The sequence below is a fragment of the Alosa pseudoharengus genome, unplaced genomic scaffold (genome assembly GCF_046254945.1).
Source record: "Alosa pseudoharengus isolate Yale_2024_CS ecotype anadromous, Long Island Sound unplaced genomic scaffold, YU_APseudo_1.1 YU_APseudo_1.1_scf_15, whole genome shotgun sequence".
Taxonomy (NCBI): Eukaryota; Metazoa; Chordata; class Actinopteri; order Clupeiformes; family Clupeidae; genus Alosa; species Alosa pseudoharengus.
The window spans coordinates 3,396,588-3,417,384 of record NW_027468620.1 but is presented as its reverse complement, the minus strand read 5'-3'; the positions used below and the strand labels follow the sequence as shown (position 1 = coordinate 3,417,384).

The following is a 20,797-nucleotide window of genomic DNA, read 5'->3' as shown; positions in this document are numbered from 1 at the left end:
CCGAGTGGTAGTGGTAACATACCATTTTTATCAAAGAAAGTATTATTAATATAGAAGTTATACTAAACCAGAAACTGACTTAATAGGGTTTACATTACGTTCTCTTTTGCATACTTCTAACATGGCCGCCACCCACTTTATGACGTCAGGTGGCGACACCAAATTGGGGGGCATCAAACCCCAATCAACACATACAAAATGACGGTATGTGTTTACCCTATGTGTTTACCACACTCTATGTGAGCATAGAATCGCGTAATCATGACAGAGCTGGTTTTGAGTCTACCGTGGACGGTTAAGTCCACAGAGATCGCGTTTTTTAACAATGTATTCAGGACACGGACAGCTAGCGGTTGGTTAGGTGATGTTTGCAGTAAGTGACATAAAATGTTTAAACCTAAAAAACGGGTGGCATCGAGCCTTAGAGCACCTTTACCGTACTTCTGGATCGGAGGCTTCTCAAAAAAAAAAGAGAGATCCCACCATGTCCCTTCGGGGGCTCCGTAGCTGTACGGCAGACTGTTGTTGGCTAAACTAGTTGGCTAGGCTACAGGTCACATTTCACTGTTTAGGAAGTTAATAACTTACCCGTTGAAAAGTTGTTCAAGAGAGTTTTCGAGACCCCGAGAGCAACTCCAGTTCTTGAAGATGCTACTCGAATCTCATTGGCTGCTATACGCTTCACCTAAAGACACAGGAAAATGTGCCCTGATGATGCAGAACATGCATTGACACAGGTGTTGGCTACTGTCAAGGTGAGTGAGATAGTCCTAGGCCTATGAACCCGACGAACGTCACACACAACTCTAGCACAGCTTGGCATTAACGTTAGTCAACTTTACATTAACCGAGATTCCAGCTAACGTTACCAAGGAACTAATCGTGCTAACGTTATACATACGGTGAACCTAAATGCTTCGTGTGCAAACGTAACGTTAACAGTTATAAATCCAAGACAGTGAAAGCTTGAGGTTTAATTTGCTCTCGCATTATCTTCGTATGATATAGTAAGAGTTACTGTATGCCCTTAGACTGATGCTAGCAAAAATAATAAACTATAACCAAAAACTGTTTCATTGACTCAAAAGGAGCTATTTGAGTTAATTACCACACTGCCGAGTAGTCTTCCTGCGTAAAATGCCATGCTATCAAACGTTGCACGTGAAGCACAGTATTCTGTCAGATTGTGATTTCACACTTCTTCTTCTTTCATTTATTGGCAGATTACATCGTTTAATTGTTGTATACCGCCACCTACTGTACAGGAGTGTGTAGAGTGATGCTATTGGAACTTTTGGCTACTCAATCAGAAAGGTGTAAAATAAATCTAGAGCAGGGGCGTAGCCAGGATTATTTTATAGGGGGGGCCAGCTGGGTCCAGACTTTTTATTGGGGTGGCACTTGGGAATCAAAACTACTGTTTGAAAACTACTCAAAAAGTTTTGAAGATTAGGATAGCCTATTTTAATAATGGCAATAAATTGTGTAAAGCCAACACTGATACCCAGGTCAGTTTGTTGGCCACTCCAACACATTTTCCATAAATAGGTCAATGCCAATAAAAAAGTACAATATGATAATGCACCTTACTTAATCAGTCTTATTCAATTGATGTTAACTCAAAGAACAATGATAAATACTACAAATATTGTATGCAGATATTTAATCTTATACTGATGGCCAAACTATGTTTCTTTCTGATATCCACACCAAGTACTTGACTGTAAGTAACATGGCTCTGAATTAAGAAATTAACCCTTAGAACCCTAGACTGTTTTAAGGGCTTTTTCACTAGTTAGAAGCATTTATCCTGGTCAATGTAAGTGCCATACACACATGCTATACATAGTTTTTTTCAGAGTCTAGGGAGTCTAGGGAGTTCAGAGTCTACCCAGATCTGCCACATTTTCATGTATTAATACTTGCATTGATTTAATTTTTTTTTAAAGTGTATTATAAAAATTCTCACCACTGCAAGCTGTCAGCTGGCACATGTGTGAGGGCAGACTGTTCTGAATCTGGCAATATCATTGCCATGGTGGAGGGATTCTCTGGGGCTGAGCAAATGTGAAAAATATGTGGTGTGTGCCTTACGGAAATAAATGCCATTTTTTTATTTAGCCCTATGGCTACTCTATTTTTGTCCATTCTCACTACCTTTAGTTATAAGCATTAATCCTGGTCATTGTAAGTGCCATTTACACATGCTATATTTTTTCAGAACAGTCTAGGCTACCCAGATCTGCCACCAATTCATATTAATACTTGCATTGATTTGATTTAGATTTTTAAATAATACAAAGACAAAAAGCAACCTTAATGGCTGTGATGAACAGTTCCGGAGCAATGTAACAAAGAACTCAGGCAAAGCAGCCTGCCTCTGCCTGACCAGCTATGGGAAGAACCACACTAGTGGACTAGTCAGCAAATTATGTTTTTATAAAGTAGCATTGGCTAGGCCCTATTAGCCTACTTTTATTGGAGCCATCCGGAGATATGTGCCTAATATGCTTGCATTTCACCCGAATTTTATCGAAATACAATTTTATTGTAACAGCGTTACCGCGGGCATCCGAATATTTTTGATCAGCCCCACGTCAATTTCAGAGCCTAGGCTACCTAACAAGGACAGCCCGCTGCCCAACGCAGCTCACTAGGGTATGATTCGTGACACATTCTAACATCTTATTAGCATTAATGTTACAACTCATCATCAACTCACCTGTTGTTACTGAGGTTAAGTAGTCTACTGTCAAGTGTTTTTACAGTAGTTACAGATGACTTGAATTGTCCCGCTGCTGCTGCACTAGGCCTACTCACAATGTGATCAGAACCGTAGGCTACACTTCCTGACTGGGCCAATGGTCGTAGATAAAGTGCAGTAATTGGTTCAGTCCCTGCTTTGCAAAGTGTTGTCAAAGTGCCGTTGAAAATGGCAGCAATTCTTTTTTTTTTTTTTCTTTGACTTTTCACAGAACGGAGCTGGGGGGGCCAGCAGGGTGGCCAAGCTTTGACCAGTGGTGGCCGTGGCCCCCCCTGGCCACCACGTAGCTCCGCCCCTGATCTAGAGATAATAAATAATAACAAAACAGAAACCAACAAATAAACAAAAACAAAACAAAACAAAAAATTTAATTCTTTTCATTAACTCAGTGTCTTTCAGGAAAGCAAAATAAGGCTCTAATTCTATCTCCATTCCTTGTTCCCCAAGAATATCATCTATGTTCTCATCCAATTCTTGCCAAGTTTGTCTGGGTTCTCTGTACCTCCCACATCTAAACAAAACATGACCCACATCTTCCTGTGTTTGGCACTCTATACATAATCCATCACTTTTTCCTATCAGTTTAAGTGTTGAATTAAGTCCTGTGTGTCCCATTCTTAATCTTGTGTACACTATTTCTTCTTTTCTATTTTGCATATTCATTCTTTTTCCTCCAATGTTTTTCTGATAATTGTAATAGTGTCTAGCCTTAGGTTCAGCGTCCCATTCCTGTTGCCATCTCTTCATTATTTCGGATTTAATGTTAGTTTTTGCTTCTCCTTTCCCTATTGGAACATTGATTTCTATTTCTTTATTTTTTAGTGCCTTTTAGCTAATCCATCTGCCTTTTCATTTCCTCTAATTCCAATATGTGCTGGAACCCAACAAAACTGAACCATTAATTCTAGGCTTCTAATATTTAACAATATATTTCTAACTTCCATCAGTAGGTCTTCTCTGACTGAATCACCACTTTCAAAGCTCTGCAGTACAGCCATTGAATCAGAGCATATTAGAGATGTTAATGGTTTTATCTCCTCTATCCACCTTAGAGCTGTTATTATGCCTGTCATTTCTATTGTGTATACTGAGAGGTAATTATTCAATCTGTACTTCAGTCCTTTTTTAAATTCAGGAATGTAAATTCCTATTTCACAATGACCATTTTGGTCTTTTGATCCATCAGTGAAAATTTTAATAAAACCATAAAATGAAGAGGATAGATATCTTTCACTATAATTTGCAAAACTCTGATCATCAGAGTATTCCCTCTTTTCTTTCAGTATTTTTCTATATTAAAGGAATTATCCGGAGTAAAATGCACTTTAGATCGATTTCCGGATGATTGGGGGTAGCCTACATACGTTGAGTTGACATCAAAATTATGTCATTCGGATGTGTTTTGAGAAAGTTCGATTGTACCGTTTTCAGTCACAACTCGTAGCCTGGAAGTGAGCGGGGCATTTCAATTGCGCCGCTACAAAACGATATTTTTATACCTCTTCTACAGTTCCAAACAACATAACACTTACGTGGTAGTGAGTAGAGGGCCCCTAAAGCCAAACCGAAGTATCCCGAGGTCTTTATGTGGTCGAATAGAGAGTCCAGAATGAATTTCATCAAGCCAGTACCTTTCCGGAAATGTTGCCATCTTGAGGGGAAAGTCCGTAGGAGTCTTATTGCTGTGCTCTGGAAATTCACAATTTCGTCGCCGTTTTAAAAAAAAAAAAACATAGTCCAGTCCATACAACTTCATTTCAATTTCGAAAGAAATACTGGACTATTTTTTTTTTTTTTTTTTTAAACGGCGACGAAATTGTGAATTTCCAGAGCGTGTTACAACACACTCAGCAATAAGACTCATGTCGACTATAGATATCATGTCGACTTTAATCTCGACGTGTTGACATTAAACTCAACATTTTGAGAATAAGTTAGTTTGGAGAGAGAACGACCGCTCGGGACGATTGAAAGGGAGGACGAATGAAACAGTTTTCTTCGAGTGTAACAATGATTAGACATAGGCCTGTAGGCCTATCATGTGGACAAAACATAGAACATATTAACCTCCGTTGCTCAGCCAAATACTTTCCTGTTAGGTCCTTATCACGGAGTTACAGGCGATAAATGGTCAAAAGTAGCCTAAACGTCATTAGCGGCTCATTTATTTATTGTAGGCCTATTATTAAAGAGTTTTTCTCATCTAAAGGTTCAACTTCATGCTGATGCACTAGACTAGGCATACTTGGCGCTCTCCCTGATTCTTAGCCTTTCACATTGCTTGTAATGGATGCAAAACAGCCTATTGCTGAATGTCTATGGAGGGACGAATTAAGCTGTCCTCCCGACCACCCCATGTACTAGGCTAGTAGCCTACAGTAGGGGAGACCGGGGCTGGTTGGAACAAGGGCAGGTTGATACACTGTTAATATCCAGGCTACTAGAGGGAGCTGCAAAAAAATTCCAACACTAAACTGACGGCCTTATTGAGTAGAGTAAACTCACGTATGTAACTGGTCTCCAGGTCATTAACCCTTTAGGTGAGAACAACTTTTTGATTTTGTAGTGTCAAAACTTAGAATATGCACCTCCCACTAAATACATCCTAGAAGGGTAATAGTTAGGGATATATAAAAAATATTCATTATAATTGATTGCTAGGGGACTCATCTATAATTTAAAATGAAGTTTAAAAACCTGAGGTGACCGATATTAGCAGGCTAACAGCATTGGTGCAAAAAAGTTTGACCTAATGTGGGCGGGGCAGGTTGGCACACTGATTTTGGGGTTGGTTGGCACATACATTCTCTATGGCTATTTTGTGACAAATCTATAAACTTTGTATTTTACATATAAAAACATCATCAATCTTTATTTTAACATTGTTATTGTAATTACTGAACATAGTTTTACATTTGGAAGCATTTCAGACATTTTTAAACATTTGAAGTAAAAAAAAATCGGTAGGGACCAAATTGGTCTTGACGGTGGGCCCTACTGAAGAAAAACACACAGAAAAGAAATCAGCAAAGCCCTACAGGTAGTGATATAGATGAGCACTTCAAACAAAAGCAAAAGGAGTACTGCAAAGGACTATAACATAGGTGTTCCAACCAACCCCGACTACATGTGCCAACCAACCCCGTGCATGGGGCAGGTTGGAACACGTGCACAACACCACTTTAATCATATATAACTCAAAACAAGGGATAATTTGTTGACATTGAATGTATACATTTTGTAGCTGAGATCCCAAGCTTTCAGTTAATCACAATTTGACCATTTCAACGCATTGTAAGACGGAGAAATATAACCGAGAGTGAAAAGTGTTCCAACCAGCCCCGGTCTCCCCTACATGCACACATGCATAAATAAAGTATAAGCACACATATTCCCTCACGGGATCAAAATAGTATATATGCTTATGCTATAGGCTACCTGTGTTTATAGCCTCCTATATTTATTGCAGGTGAGACATGGAAAAGCAGTTTTAGAAAAATGAGTTTTGCCATGCTATGGAGAGTGGGTCATGAAGGGCAGTTATTTGGATGTGCGGTGGCCTTACCCACGTAAAACAGAGTGAAATAACATTTTGTACAGAAACATTATATCTTTGGATACATGTATTATTCTAGCTATATAGCCTAAACGGCATAGTGCATGGTATTTCCATAACCGCGAGATACAGCACTTCACGATGACGGCAATGAGTAGGCCTAGTTAACAGACAAGACGCAATCTATCTAATATCTGCAATCTAACAATCTATCTGAAATAACACCTATTTGAAGCCCATTATTCAAGTAACATATTTGTGTGTTAGTGTAGGCTACATAGCTTAAACTGTGTAGGCTATTTTTAAACTGTATTGTGAGTTTATGTCAGCATGTCGACTTTAAAGTCGACACGTCGAGATTAAAGTCGACATAACATTTCAAATTTATTCTCGAAATGTCGAGTTTAATGTCGACATGTCGACTTTAAAGTCAACATGTCGAGTTTAATCTCGCCATGGCAAAAATATTTGTTTTCTTCATGTGTGGCCCTAATACTCCGTCGTAGGTTCCACATGAGGGCGCTCACGAATAAGCGCAGAATTAATGGAGGTCTATGGAGCTGTACCCCTCAAATCCACTTTACTCGGGATATAATATTTTGCTCAGAAATTTGAATGTTGCATGCGAAAGAGGGGAGAGAGAAAATACACACCGCTGAGTATTATATTTTTTGAGTCACTTATTTGTTCTAAAAAGCCTTTCACAGTGTTTCCTCTATGTTGATTTGGTAGTGGCGGCCCGCCACGGTTTAATTTTCTTCCCCCACGGTATCAGAAATGGGACAGACGCACAATAGTCGCAGTTGCCTTTTAAATGATCCTGCCGACATTATGCACCCCCCGTTGGCAGCCGCTAACATTGCAATTTAACAACAAGCAGAACTATTCAGAGGTTTGGGGCTGTCCAGTTTACCTCCACATAGTGTGTGGATGTGCTTATTGTCCAAACGTTTGCTTTCTTCTGAGTGACTCACTATTAAACAACACCTCCACCAAAAAAGTCACCGCGGTGGGTCCGTTTTAATAAGACAACGTTCAACTTGTCAGTTCTGACAGCTCACGTCCTGATATCAAACATCTGTAAACATTAAAACGATAAGTGAGTCACTAATATAATACAAATTGGAAATAGTCTATAGATGTAGTAATAGATGTAATGATGTTAAAATAAATAGTTGTGTTGTATGACACGGAAAAGTTTATTTTTTAATAATTTGGGCTACACAGACGCACAAAGGCCGCACGACCTAAACGTTTGTTACCCTTGTTGCTAAATGTGAAAATTAGCAAAAAGAAGTGCAACCATTTTTTTAACTTTTCTTACGAATTAGGCTACAGAATGCTTAGCCTAGGCCAGGGGTGGGCAAACTGCGGCCCGCCGAGCATTTTCATCCGGCCCGCCGAGCATTTCATTTGGTTATCAGGCTGCTCGCTATTTTTTTCCTGCGATAGAGACGACGTTGGTTAGCCTTACTGCAAACTGCTTTTCACTCTCCTTAGAGAACGTTCGCAATGTCAATGTCAAAACATCATGTTAAATCGAGATAACATCATGTTAAACTAAGTTAACTCCTTTGCAGCAGATCTAACGTGAACATTATGTGATCCATTTAATTGGGAAAGCGTCTGCACTCACGAGAGGGAGAGAGCCGCAGGTTCCAGCTGGCTTGTCATTGTTGATAATTGATATATCCTTCTTATAAGAAACTTTTAAAAGGAAATCATGAAGGCAACAGTAGTTCCCACTACTGACCATTTAAAAACTGTGAGAGGGCCCAGCCGTAGGTACAGCACTAGCCATAGCGGAGCAGGCAGAAGATCATTGAGAAATAAACGTGAATTAAAGCGACAATGCACAATTTATACATTTGTTAAACTGCATAAAATTAGCAGTATTTTTAAGCAATTCATATTTTAAAAGAAATACTTTTCATACTAAATTATAGGCTATAAAAAAATATATTTTATATTTTTTTATGTATGTGTCGTGGGGGGGGGGGGGGGTTGTTGTGGGGCCTGCCCCCACTGCTTAAAAAAATCCTAGAGGAAACACTGTTTCAAATGCGTCAATGACGTCATTCATTAGCAGAAAGCTAGTGTGTTGTGGGCAACAACGACCCAACCTGTAAGAAATCGAAAGGATGTAAGTACTCGTTCATTCAACTTTTGACCTATAATCCATAGTGAGCTTGCAGAAACCACAATCAAATCTTCGATTTTTCAACGACAACAAGGTGAAAGAGACAAATTTAGCCGTCTAGCTCCATAGACCCCCATTGTTTTTGCACTTATTCGTGATCGCCCCTAGCGGAACTGCAACAGATTGCAGGTACAATGGAGTTAATAGGGAGTGATCCGGCTCTCCGTGAACGGGCTCTGGCCAGACGGTGTCTTCTTCTTCTTCTTCTTTCGGTTTAATGGCGGTTACAGGCGCATACCGCCACCTACAGATCAATATGTTGCCAATGCAGGTTAAGGCATCTCAGCAAAAATAACTAAATAAAGAAAATAAAAATAAAATAAAATAATGCCCGAAAAGGGTATAACTTTTGAACGACATTAGTTACAATACAAACTTGATATCTTTTTCAGCTTAATTGATCATGGGAAGCACATAGGAATGTTAATATTTATGACCTGGTGCATCTGGACCATGGAGGTATTATATATAACTGGAGAGAATGACTAAGTCCCGCCCCCATTCATTTCAATGGACCATGCTAGGCTAACTACTTCAGCCAAAAAAGTTTGAAATTGACCGCAGCCATCTTTACAAAAATGGCGTTTCATGGGTGTTAATTTCCGGCACCAGCTAGAATTAGCCTATTAGATTCCACGTTACAGACGGAGACAACGTAAGGCACAACGGTATGTCGTTGATGAAGATTGGACATTCCCTCAGAGGAAAAGAAGTTGTTCGGGAACGCGCTTCACCTCGTTATAAGCGCAAATTTATTAAATTGGTTGGGATAACATTTTGGGAATGGTGGTAGAAGTTTGCCCTGTCTCTGAAGTCCTAGGTTATTTAATGTGATGTTCATATGTGATAATAAGTCAGTGAGGATAGGAGCAGGCTTCACTCAATTTGTCTATTTCTAAACTTTAAGAGTGCTGGCCTGGATAGTTATACATACAAGAAAAATAGGAGAGAGGCCGCACTATGCATACATACTCTTTTATTTGCACATACGCGTTTCGGCGTGTGCCTTCTTCAGTGTGCAGACTGAAGAAGGCACACGCCGAAACGCGTATGTGCAAATAAAAGAGTATGTATGCATAGTGCGGCCTCTCTCCTATTTTTCTCATATGTGATAATAAACAATGCGAATCAATATTGAGTCACTTTAGGCTACACAAATAATGAACCCTAAATGCTATATTTGGACAGGTTGTATTACGCAATAGGCTAGCCAACGAAAATTACTAAAATTAAGTAGACATATGGGATGTAAGAAACTTGTGGATAGCTGAAATATTTGCTGCACCCAGTGTCCATTTGCAGCTTGTTAAACCCGGTTAAACCTAGGCTACATTTGCAGGCAGACAAAATGAAGCCAACGCAAGTTGGACTTACCGATAAGCGCACATCCCTCGGGTATTGTGGTTCGCGCAGGCAAAGAGTCTGCAACTGTTGTTGGATATTTGGCTTTTGCCTCGACTGGCAGCCTGGTCATTTAAATCAAATGCATAGCCTAATCATGTCAATGTTGCAAGAAAGCAAACTAAACTAGAAATGCAATTACAAGGAATTACCAGTGCATGAAAATGCTAAAGTTGTGATGTAAAATATCATGTATAGTTAAAACAGATAATACAGAGATGGTTACTACGGTGATGCTAGGATAGACATGGTGGTTGCATAGCTTAATAAAAGTTAGACTGTAGATAGTTTAAAAGTTGTTGATAGACAGTAGATAGTTTAAAAGTTGTTGATAGACAGCTAGTTTAATAGATAGTTTAATGATAGTTTAAAAGTAGACCGTTTAAAAGTTGAAGGTAAATAGTTTAAAAGTTGTTGACAGACTGGAAGTTTAATGAATGTTGATATTCAAATAGTTTAATGGCTGTGTATAGGTAAATATTTGACGATAACTGAAAGTTGAAATGGCTCTAATGTTTGCTAGCAGTTATGCTAAGATTTTTAACTATGCTAACCATGCTACTTAGCTAATGTTTTATAGCAGTGCTAGCAATGCTAACCATGCTACTTAGCTAACGTTTTCTAGCAGTTTTGATAAACATGCTAACTATGTTAGCAATGCTAACTATGCTAACCATGCTACTTAGCTAACTTAACTAACATTTTCTAGTAGTTTTGTTAAACATGCTAACTATGCTAGCAATGCTAACATGCTAACGATGCTAATTATGTGACTTAGCTAACCTAGCTAATCATTTTTAGTAGTTATGCTAACTAGCATGGTAACATGCTAACTATGCTAACCATATTACTTAGCTTACTTGGCTAATAATTTTTAGTAGTTTTGTTAAAAATGCTAACAATGCTAACTATGCTAACCATGCTAACTAGCTACAGTGGGTAGGAGTCATAGTTGATGACAAGTAACAGTTACAATGGCTGAACAGTTAAAAGGTTCAGTAGTTTAAAGGGTTAAATTGTTTAATAGTGAAATATTGTAGTGGGGACTTATTTTGAAACAGTTTTTGGCAGAGGAAGCAGTTGAACAGGATGTGTAGTCTTAATAGGGCCAGTTTGTATGCTTAAAGCCTGAGACTGGCAGTTGATCCAGGTGGCCTGAACACCTGCCATAGGATTCTAATTGCTTAACGGCCGTATTATGATGTCATAATCGGCAATGTTAAGTCTATGGGGATTTTTAAAAAGTTTTTCTTTAATAGTTAAAGTATAAAAGTTTCAAAGTTGAAAAGACATACCAACCTGATCTGTTTGAAGACCTACGTTACAAAGTTTGAATGAAGTTTCTAAGTTAAACTGTTCAAGAGAAATTGCGTACGGAAAAAGTGGTAAGCGGAATAAGAAGAAGAAGAAGAAGAAGAAGAAGAAGTTGCCTAGGAAGAACAGTACAGTGCATTTTCATGCACTGTAATAAGTTGTTGCCTAGGAAGAACAGTACAGTGCATTTTCATGCACTGTAATAAGTCATTGACATTTGTTTAGTTTTAAATCACTTGGGGAGACATAGGTTACATCCAGATGTTGTGTTGTCATGGACTCCAGGTAGGAACTACAGCCTGTGCGTTTTAAAATAGTTTTCATGCACAACGGAAGTAGGCTAATAATTGGATATAGGTCATTGCATCTGCTAAAATGTATGGTCATAGTCAGCTACCTTGTCAACCCACACATAAGGCAAATAATAGCCTAATGTGACAACATTTACATTTTTCTTTTATTAACGACAAAGTCCGGTATAATACAGACTAAACCATGTAGGCATTAAGTCAAATATCAGTAGCTTAATCCAAGTAGTTAGTTGTTTTATTTGTCGTCTTCCAGAAATCCAAACCAACATGGACGTGCGAGGACGCTCGTGCCCAACACTAAACTCGTGCATGAGCTGTCATCTACCAATCAGCATGTGCAAACTGGTGCCGGAAGTTGCAACCATGTAACGCCTTGTTTTCAAAAATGTCGGCGGCCAAATGCCATGCTAACTGGCTGATGCTAACCCTTCAAATCCTGACCCCCTGACCTGATATTCCTCCTATTCCAATATGGCCGCTGTCCAAAAAAGCAGTTTTGGCTGTAGTATGGGGCTTTACACGCCATCCCATCTACAAGCACCAAAGATGGCTCAAAAGCTATAGCCGAATCCCTTTCAGGCGATGGCCATATTGGAATGGCCACCTTGGTCTCAGGCACCATTGGCTCGGGCGTCCTGCTAAATCATTCCAGCATGCCCTCAGCTGCATCCGTGCCAAAGTTGGTGCTTGTAGATAAATTGGCGAAAACAATGGGGTGTAAGGCCCAATACTACAGTCAAAACTGCTTTTTTGGAGAGCGCCCATATTGGAATTTGGATGATTAAGGCGTATACTGGGTAGGGCTGGGACGGTGTGGATGTTTTCTTGCCGCGGTCGGAAAACAAGAAATTACCGTGGTTTCGCGGTATACCCGTGAAACAAAAAAAATATCTGATTGGGGGTTATGGATTATGAATTTTGTGCCGCCATCAGCCATCACAGCCAATTAAACTTTAGACAGCCACAGCAACTTTGCAGTTTATCAACAAGGCTATCACGATTTTAGAACTGCTACATTCACGATGCTTATGCTAATGTTACAATGATAGGCTACCGCACGTTTTAATGGCTGCATCAGGTTGTAACAAAGGTAGGTCCTAGGCTATTTTTTACAGTCTATGGTCCTAGGCTAACCTAGGCCTACATGTTGCTGTTAAGTTAAATTCTTAACAAACTAGAACATATTTTTTAATTCTTTCATGGAGTAAACATGTATGACTCCTTTCTGGCCAAATTTCACAGCTTTCACGTTTTTAACAGCTTTATGTAGGCTAAATCGAGTTTGAATGGAGAGAAAAGAAAAGTGTTACGACTGTACCAGTTCTCCCCTACTCTCGCATAGTAAACAAATGGAATGAACATTGCGCTCCCCAACACAAACGTGAAAGGTCGGGTTTGCTTCATCTTTTGATGATAATTTTTGAAGTTTTGTTTTGCAAACGGAAGGTTAGCCTACTTAACGTAACTGTGGTTCTCTGAGAAATGTCATAAGATGGTTCATCACATTACACATCACAACATTACATGCTACGTGCACACATGTGCAGGCCAGACGTCTGCTGACTGCATAGTGTTTATTTCTGAGATTCTGCTACGTTTTCAACCCAGAATTGTGCATATGTCATGGTTGAAAACGTCAGAATCTCAGAAATAATCACGTGATGCAGCAGTGATGGACTGGGATTAAAAAACGGCCCTGGCATTTTCACCAACCAGCGGCCCACACGGGGACGCGCATGCACGGGTATATATGGATATATATTAATAAACAAAAACATGCGTGTGCAAGAGGCAGAAAGCACCATAGAACAGCATAGAGCAGTGCTCTCCATGAAAAGAACAAAATTAGTTTTTGTGCTGAAAACTGCACCAATTTGAAATCACGATGGTTAGAGAACGTTCAATATGTTCAATATCCCTAAAGAAATGCATGTCTTCACCAAAAATGACAAAATACGATGTTAATGCAAATGAACAGCAAACTCTGAAATTATAGCCTGAAATGAGATGTTATCATTGAGACAACAGGGGACCAGGGGTATATAAAAACATTCCGATTGTAGCTTACAGCAGGCGACTATTTAAGTCAAGTTTATAACGTTGTGGCACCAAGCATCTTCTGTCCCGCGGCTGCGCGCGAATGTAGTTTTGTTGGTAAATGGGAAACCCATCAGAGCAGCCGCTCCACAAACGTGTCTTAGGCCTAGTCCACACGTACCAAACCGACCTTTTTTTTTCTCCGTCTTCCCTGGAACCGTATCAAGAATATTTGCGTCCAAACGGATCGATCCATCTCAACACGACTCAACATGTTACTTCATATCCCAGGCCTATAGGTGGCACTGTTTGTTACAGAAATTGACCAAAGCTTGCCCGCTGTGTAGGCCATACAAGAGACAGAGTAGGCTACGACAAAACTGGCTAGTGCAAGGCAGTGACGGACTGGGATTAAAAAACGGCCCTGGCATTTTCACCAACCAGCGGCCCACACGGGGACGCGCATGCACGCGCATGCATGTGCTGCAACACACAGATATAACTTCACATGCACGGACATAACAAGTTTGTAGCCCCATTGGTGATGAACTCTAACTTTAATAGGCTATGCATAAAGACTGAACCAAGAACATGGATATATCAATGCACAACTTGTAGGCCTTATAAGGCTGTGTATTGATTTTGTGACAAGCTATGTTGTTGTAAGAATGTGAAATGAATAAATATCAGAACAAGAGGCTTTTGCACAATAGCCAAAAGATAATGCGCTTTTACTGTAGCCTAGAGTTTGCGAGGTGGAAAACAAGAGGAAATAATAGCTTTTAAAATGTCAATTTAAATTGTAGCCTTATATAATGCACGGGTGTGCATTTTAAATCCGAAATAATAAGGAATGTGAGGAGGCTGCTATTAACTTTAAAGAGTGCATCTACAATTGAAACTATCAGCCTTTGACGCAAATTTAATAGCCATGCCCGGTACAGGATGTGTGCTTTAGTTGACAGCATGGTAACTAGATTTTAATCGGTCAACGGAAGTAGCTGTCCGTTAATGTTCATGCTGATTTTGCAACTGCGAGGTCCGTGGCAGGCGCCCCACAGAAATGTTTCATTTTGCGAGTGAGATGCACGCTGCCCCCTTTCATTTCAATTCAGATTCTAGGGCCGTGACTGTGGTAAACAAACTATACAACTATGCACAATTCTTGCAGGTAGCACATTTCTTGCTCACCAGGTTTATTTTTGTATCTTCCTATATCTCCGCGGCATCATCAAAGTCCGACGCTTTGACTGTCCTACTCGTTTAGAGACTTTTTCAGGCTGTCCCAGTGCGTGGCGAGATGTGTCAATTTCCGACTGTAGATTTTCAACCGTAGCACCTTAACTGAATTTAAGCAGACATTCTCTTATGTTTCGAAGTGCATTTGGGGGCAGTTTATTAGCTTTTATAAGGGGAAAATTCAGAGGATCAAGGCATACTAGATCGGCAATTCCCCGTGCTGAAGGAAGTAGGCTAGACGCATTCGGTTTTGAAATTCCCAGAAGTCATTGCTTCATGTAGCCTAACTTTTGTAAACCAATAATAAAATAAAAGATACAGGCAGCATATTTATTGTATTCCAATTTCAAACAATGAACTTTTAAATCATTTGATTGAATAAGGTTACAAAAGAATGTAGACTGATGTAAATATTGAGGGTCACCATGACTGTAGTGTAGAGACTCATGTCTGGTATAAATACTGATCAGTTTCCATCTATGACAGCGATAAAGGGAGTTAGAGATAAATGACTTATTTGTAAGCCATGTAACACTATTGACGCTTGATCCCATACAGAAAAATCAAGGGAAAAAATATATTCACATATATGCAGCTACATCCAGCTTATATTTAAATAGATGGCTACAATATATTTAATACATATATAGTACAAGAATGTATATATGCAAGTATATGTGGGACCCAGCAATGTAACATATATGTGGATATCTTACATGAACATATATGGTGAATATATTCAATGAACTTATTTGCACACAGGCAGTGATGGGTGGGGTTTACAAAAAAGGCTAGGACCTATCTTCAACTTCAAAATACGTCACTACAAACGTACTCTAAGGTCGTTGGAATAACGGTTAAAATGTTTGCAGCTTTTTCACTACATAAGCATAACTAACAGCTACTACTAGTCCAAATGTAAAACGTTTGCTTTGGTTAAGTGGATTGGCGGGGAGTATGAGGGCAAAACCAGCATTTTGCCGACTGACTGCATTAGTAAACTTTGCCTGGACTATAGTGCGGTCAACTAGCGTTAAGCAAGTTAAACAGCGGGGGAAAATTTAACTCTGCTCTCATGTCATCCGGAGAAATAATCTTTGGTCACCCCTATTGGCCGATTTCCGGCTCCCATTGACTTACATTGAACACATGTAAACAAAACGTCAATTATGTGCAAAAGGGTGGTTGACATGACATGGCCTTTTTTTGGTCCAATGTGTAAAAGATAGGTAAATTATAAAAAAATGTCAAAAACTATGGTGATATTGTTCAGAAAATGCTGTTTTATATGAACTTACGGAGCATTCATGGGATTAATCTTCCATTTTTTCACAATTTTCAGCCAAACCAGAAAAAGCTCATATGGCGTGACTGTCCCAAGCACATTTCACAAATTTTGATTTTGAATAAAAACAAGAAAATGAATTCATTTTCTGTTTATTCAATCATATATTCATAACCCAGATGCCTACTTGTGAGTCTGCTTGACTAAAAGTTCAGGCATAATATTGTGAAGCCACCCTTAACCCTTAGAACCCGATTGACGCAAAGTGCGTCAAAAAACACACCCTTTCTTCTCTGTTACATTGCTCTGGAACGGTTCATCGCAGTGAGATGAAACCTTTATTGCACAGAGCAGAAGTGGGGCTTTCCAACGAGACTACACACTTGTCTGTACGATCAAGTATGAAAATTAAAAAAAATCATGAAATTAAATCAAATTGCATCATATTTACAGTCTATACTTCTCTGCGTTCACCTGCACACACATTACTCTAGTTTGAATTACTCGCGAACCCGTGATCACATCGATATGGCAAGCATATCAGATGAAAGAGGGGGCACAGGGCTATCCATTGGTACCATGTTTATCAATCCTTCTGGCTTATAAAACCAGACGAAGTGACTGCAAAATAATAACGTCATGTACACAAACCAACGCTGCACACTCATTACTCTCGTTTGAATTACTCGCGGACCCGTGATCGCATAGATATGCCACGCATGTCAGATGAAAGAGGAGACTCAGAGCTATCATTTGATACCAAGTACATCCTTCTGGGTTATAAAACAGACGAAGTGACAGCAAAATAATAACTTCATATAGCTGGACTTACCCCACGTTTTGTCTGTTCTTGTGGCAAAGCATGTTTATAATCCAATGCTATCATGTGTTTCTCTATGGCAAAGCATGTTCATATTCCGGTTTTGAGATCCTAGCAAATTCCTGCATGGCATCCAATTCAAGGCTCACATTGCATCCCAATTTGTTCAACAAATAAACATCTTTTTTGCCTTTACTTTGTTCATGGCAATGCAGTAAAAAGTTGAGAATTATTATGACTGCATACACACAGGCACGCAGGCTAACACGCAACCTCGGGTCAAGTCAGGTCAGATCAGTTCGTGTCACAGATATGGAGCGCAGAAAGGTCATTTTTCATCACTAAATAAAAAATGGCATTTATTTCCGTAAATCACACAGCCAATATTTCTGTAAATTGCTCAGCCCCAGAGTATCCCTCCAACATGGCAATTATATTGCCCAATTCAGGACAGTCTGCCCTACACACACATGAAATGCCTGTAGAGCTGTGAGCTTGCTGTGGTGAGATACATGTCGAAATATAAGAATTTTTATAATACACTTTTTATATTTTAATTCTTTAAAAATCAAAATAAAATCAATGCTAGTATTAATACATGAAATGATGTAGATCTGAATAGCCTAGACTCTCCTGAAAAAAACAATATATAATATATGTGTGTGGCACTTACAATGACCAGAATAAATCCTTATGAATAAAGGTAGTGAAAATGCCCTAAAAACAGCTTAGGGTTCTAAGGGTTAACTAAAACATTTTGTCCCAGAAATGGATATCATATGGTGTGACGCCATATTACTTTTTTTAAAGGGCAATTGTTTGGAGACCTTTGGGGAGTAGGGGTCCTCCTTCTTTCAGGAGGAAGAACAACACCTCAGAAGGACACTGAAAGTTACAAGGTGAGTTTTCTCTCTTCATGTTTTAAAAAAAATCAAGTATATCCGGCACTCCTGCTTCAGTTCCCTTTTGGTGTGACACATTTTATACAAAAATGCCCAAATGAAATTACTTTTCAGTCAATATTACCTTTAAAACTATATTGTCATATTGCAGTTAGCATGGTTTTAGGATGTTAGCATAAAAGCACATTGCTTAATGTCATGCTAAGTACATGACACCTCATATGGTGTGACCCCATATCATATAGTGTGACCGGGTTTTCTCGTCACACCATATAATTTATTTGTCACACTATATGATAGAAACAGCATTTTCCTACATAAATAATGTTTTTTCATACATATGTTTAACTCATAATTAAGTGTAATATATATTTTTACATATTTAACATGATTTAACATTTATTATTTAAGATGTGCAACTATTGCATGTATTGTGAATCACACACACATAAAACACAGAAATCACCCCCCCACACACTCACTCACTCACTCTACAGCCTTGGATACAAAAGATACATATTTGACATTCTAAATATCAATAGTAGTCTGAGAAAATAAATTCTAGACAATTCTAAATAAATTAAAGAAAACAGCAATATTAATGTTGTCTTTAGCACTATAAGTAATTGCAACAATTTAATCTGATTATAATGCCGGATATGTTTTTAAATTATCTGAATAAATTGTTGAATTTGTCTTTTAACAGATATAAGGAGAATAAACTCAAAGGGGAAGTACAAACATTCAGATTGAAGCCCACCATTGAGAAAACAAAAACTCAGGGAACCCAAGAGCTATACAATATTTGGTGGCATTCTGTTTTACATAGTTGTGATTTCTGAAAGTGAACTTTACATGATATACCTGTCTTAAACTGTCTTTTGTTGCTTGTGAAATACATATAATACACATTTTTGTATTAACAGATTGTTATGTGGTGTTATTTATCATATGGTGTGACACCATATAATTTGGTGTGACATCAAGAAATTATGAAAATAAAAAGGCTTTTGGGGTCTAAATCATACAAATCTCAATGGAAAAGATAGAAAATAGGATCAGCAAAAGTCACAAGCATTTTCTTTCTTTTATATCAATGTATGTCAAAATGAATATGACGTTTATTGAAAGATTGAGGACATATGCCTTACTCTGTGTATTGATGAAGAATTATACTGTAAAGTGTAATAAATTTGCAAGGAAATGCTAGATCTTGGTGAAGTAATGATAGAAGATTATAATACATTGACTCAAATTAAAAATAAAATACTCCATTATAATTTTACACACAATAACTTTCATGTCACATCATATGACAATTTTAGTCACTACCACAACTAATTAGTGAATAAATATGAATTTCAACACAAAATATAAAAGACCATACATATTTTTGGGAATGGAAGGGTCAGTACAACAGAACTAAGTGATTTCCATGCCTAATATCTAAAAAAAAAATTCTAAAACTTTTTTTCGGCCTAACGTCAACCACCCAAAAACTAACGCCGCTGACTTATGCCAGCAACCATTCCACTTTGATAAGAAACAAAATTTTCGTACAACATATATACAGCAAAAATAACAGAATTTGGATCAAGCAACGTGGAGAAATCTCAGGAGGAAGAAAATTGACGCTGCGTGACGGGGAGTGCTTTGCATTTCCCATTGTCCATGAGTCACGTATAACAGGTTACTCTGACGGCCGTTATCCCTCACTTGTCAGAGTAATTACATTCAAAAACATACCTTCATATTACATCACAATTTATAAATGAACTAAGTGTAAAAAGAAAAACACAATATATAAGAAGGATTACACGAATAATTCGTAAGAACAAACAAGATTTCTACTGTAATTTCCTGATAAATTAAATATTTCATGGCACTGCACGACCACCAGATGACGCCATTTATTCACTGCTTGCTTTTCCATCCAAAAAAGGGCCGAAGTGCAGTGAAATGCCGCCATCTGAAATATTGTGCCTGAAATATGTAATTTAGCCCATTACATTTATTAGAAAAGAAGCAACCGTCGAATAATCTTGTACTTCCTTGTCAATTATTCGTGTTATCCATCTGATATATTGTTTTTTTCTTTTTAAACTTCGTTCCTTTATAAATTGTGGAGTTTCATTAAGGTACGTTTTGGAATGTAATTACTCTGACATTCGACATTAAACGGCCACAAATTTAGGCAATGCTCGCATAAATAACGTACTAAATTGACGGTTCAGTAGTTCTAACCGACGTAAGTATGTACTGACTATTCGGAGGCACCCTATCCAAAGATCCTTGATTACTAGCTCCGCTTTAATCCTCTCTGCCCTACATCTACATTGCGGGACTTTTATCTTGATAAACCGCGACCGGAAGTCAATCCTGCTCATTTGTGACAGACACATTTGTGAGCAGCTAGCAAAAGTAAAAATAAGTCTGAACACAACAGATATACTGCAAATACATTATGGGGAACATTGTTTTAGATGCATGTTTTACTACTTGAAAACAACAGTTTTTTCCCCCCATAGAATTTAAAGTGATGGCTCTGGTGATGATGTATTATTCAGACCCACACTCCTATTCAGAAGGTGGCGGTAATGAACCTGAAAGCTGTCTGCCAACCGCCAAAGAAAAAATGAAGAAGCAGCTCACTAGTTTGCGTATCGTTGCTCACGAAACGCTGCTCATCCAATGTATAAAACTTCCAAAAACAAATACCACACACATCAGATATGTGCATTAAACACACATGCACACACCATATGTGAGTGCATTGTTGGATAACAAAATGTCTTGTGGCTAATTATGAAATACATTTGCAAAACTCTGTAGACTGATTTACTCTGTAGACTCAAAGCCACAAACAAATGGAATGTATTGAGTTGTACACCACAATCATTTTAAACATCCATCGATCCATAGTGTTAATTTTCTTTCTTCTTTTTTTAAGGTGAATAACCCGGAAGTA

The 20,797-nt window shown here is 38.5% G+C and overlaps 1 protein-coding gene and 1 long non-coding RNA gene across 2 annotated transcripts in view; one reads left to right on the top strand and one right to left on the bottom strand.

The window, feature by feature from the left end:
- prdx3 (peroxiredoxin 3) overlaps positions 1-1,229 on the bottom strand; it is a 69,878-nt gene extending 68,649 nt beyond the window's left edge. Inside the window, exons 1-2 of the mRNA XM_076285272.1 lie at positions 1,109-1,229; positions 589-685 (exon numbers count right to left, since the gene is read on the bottom strand). Of these exons, the coding sequence (XP_076141387.1) occupies positions 589-685; positions 1,109-1,144 (133 nt within the window). The 5' untranslated portion in view covers positions 1,145-1,229. The remainder of the gene's footprint in view (positions 1-588; positions 686-1,108) is intronic.
- Positions 570-19,650, top strand: LOC143124024 (uncharacterized). The gene is made up of 3 exons (XR_012986979.1): positions 570-755; positions 17,738-17,826; positions 18,536-19,650. It is a non-coding gene; the product is annotated as an uncharacterized LOC143124024 (long non-coding RNA).
- The last annotated feature ends 1,147 nt before the right edge of the window (positions 19,651-20,797 follow it).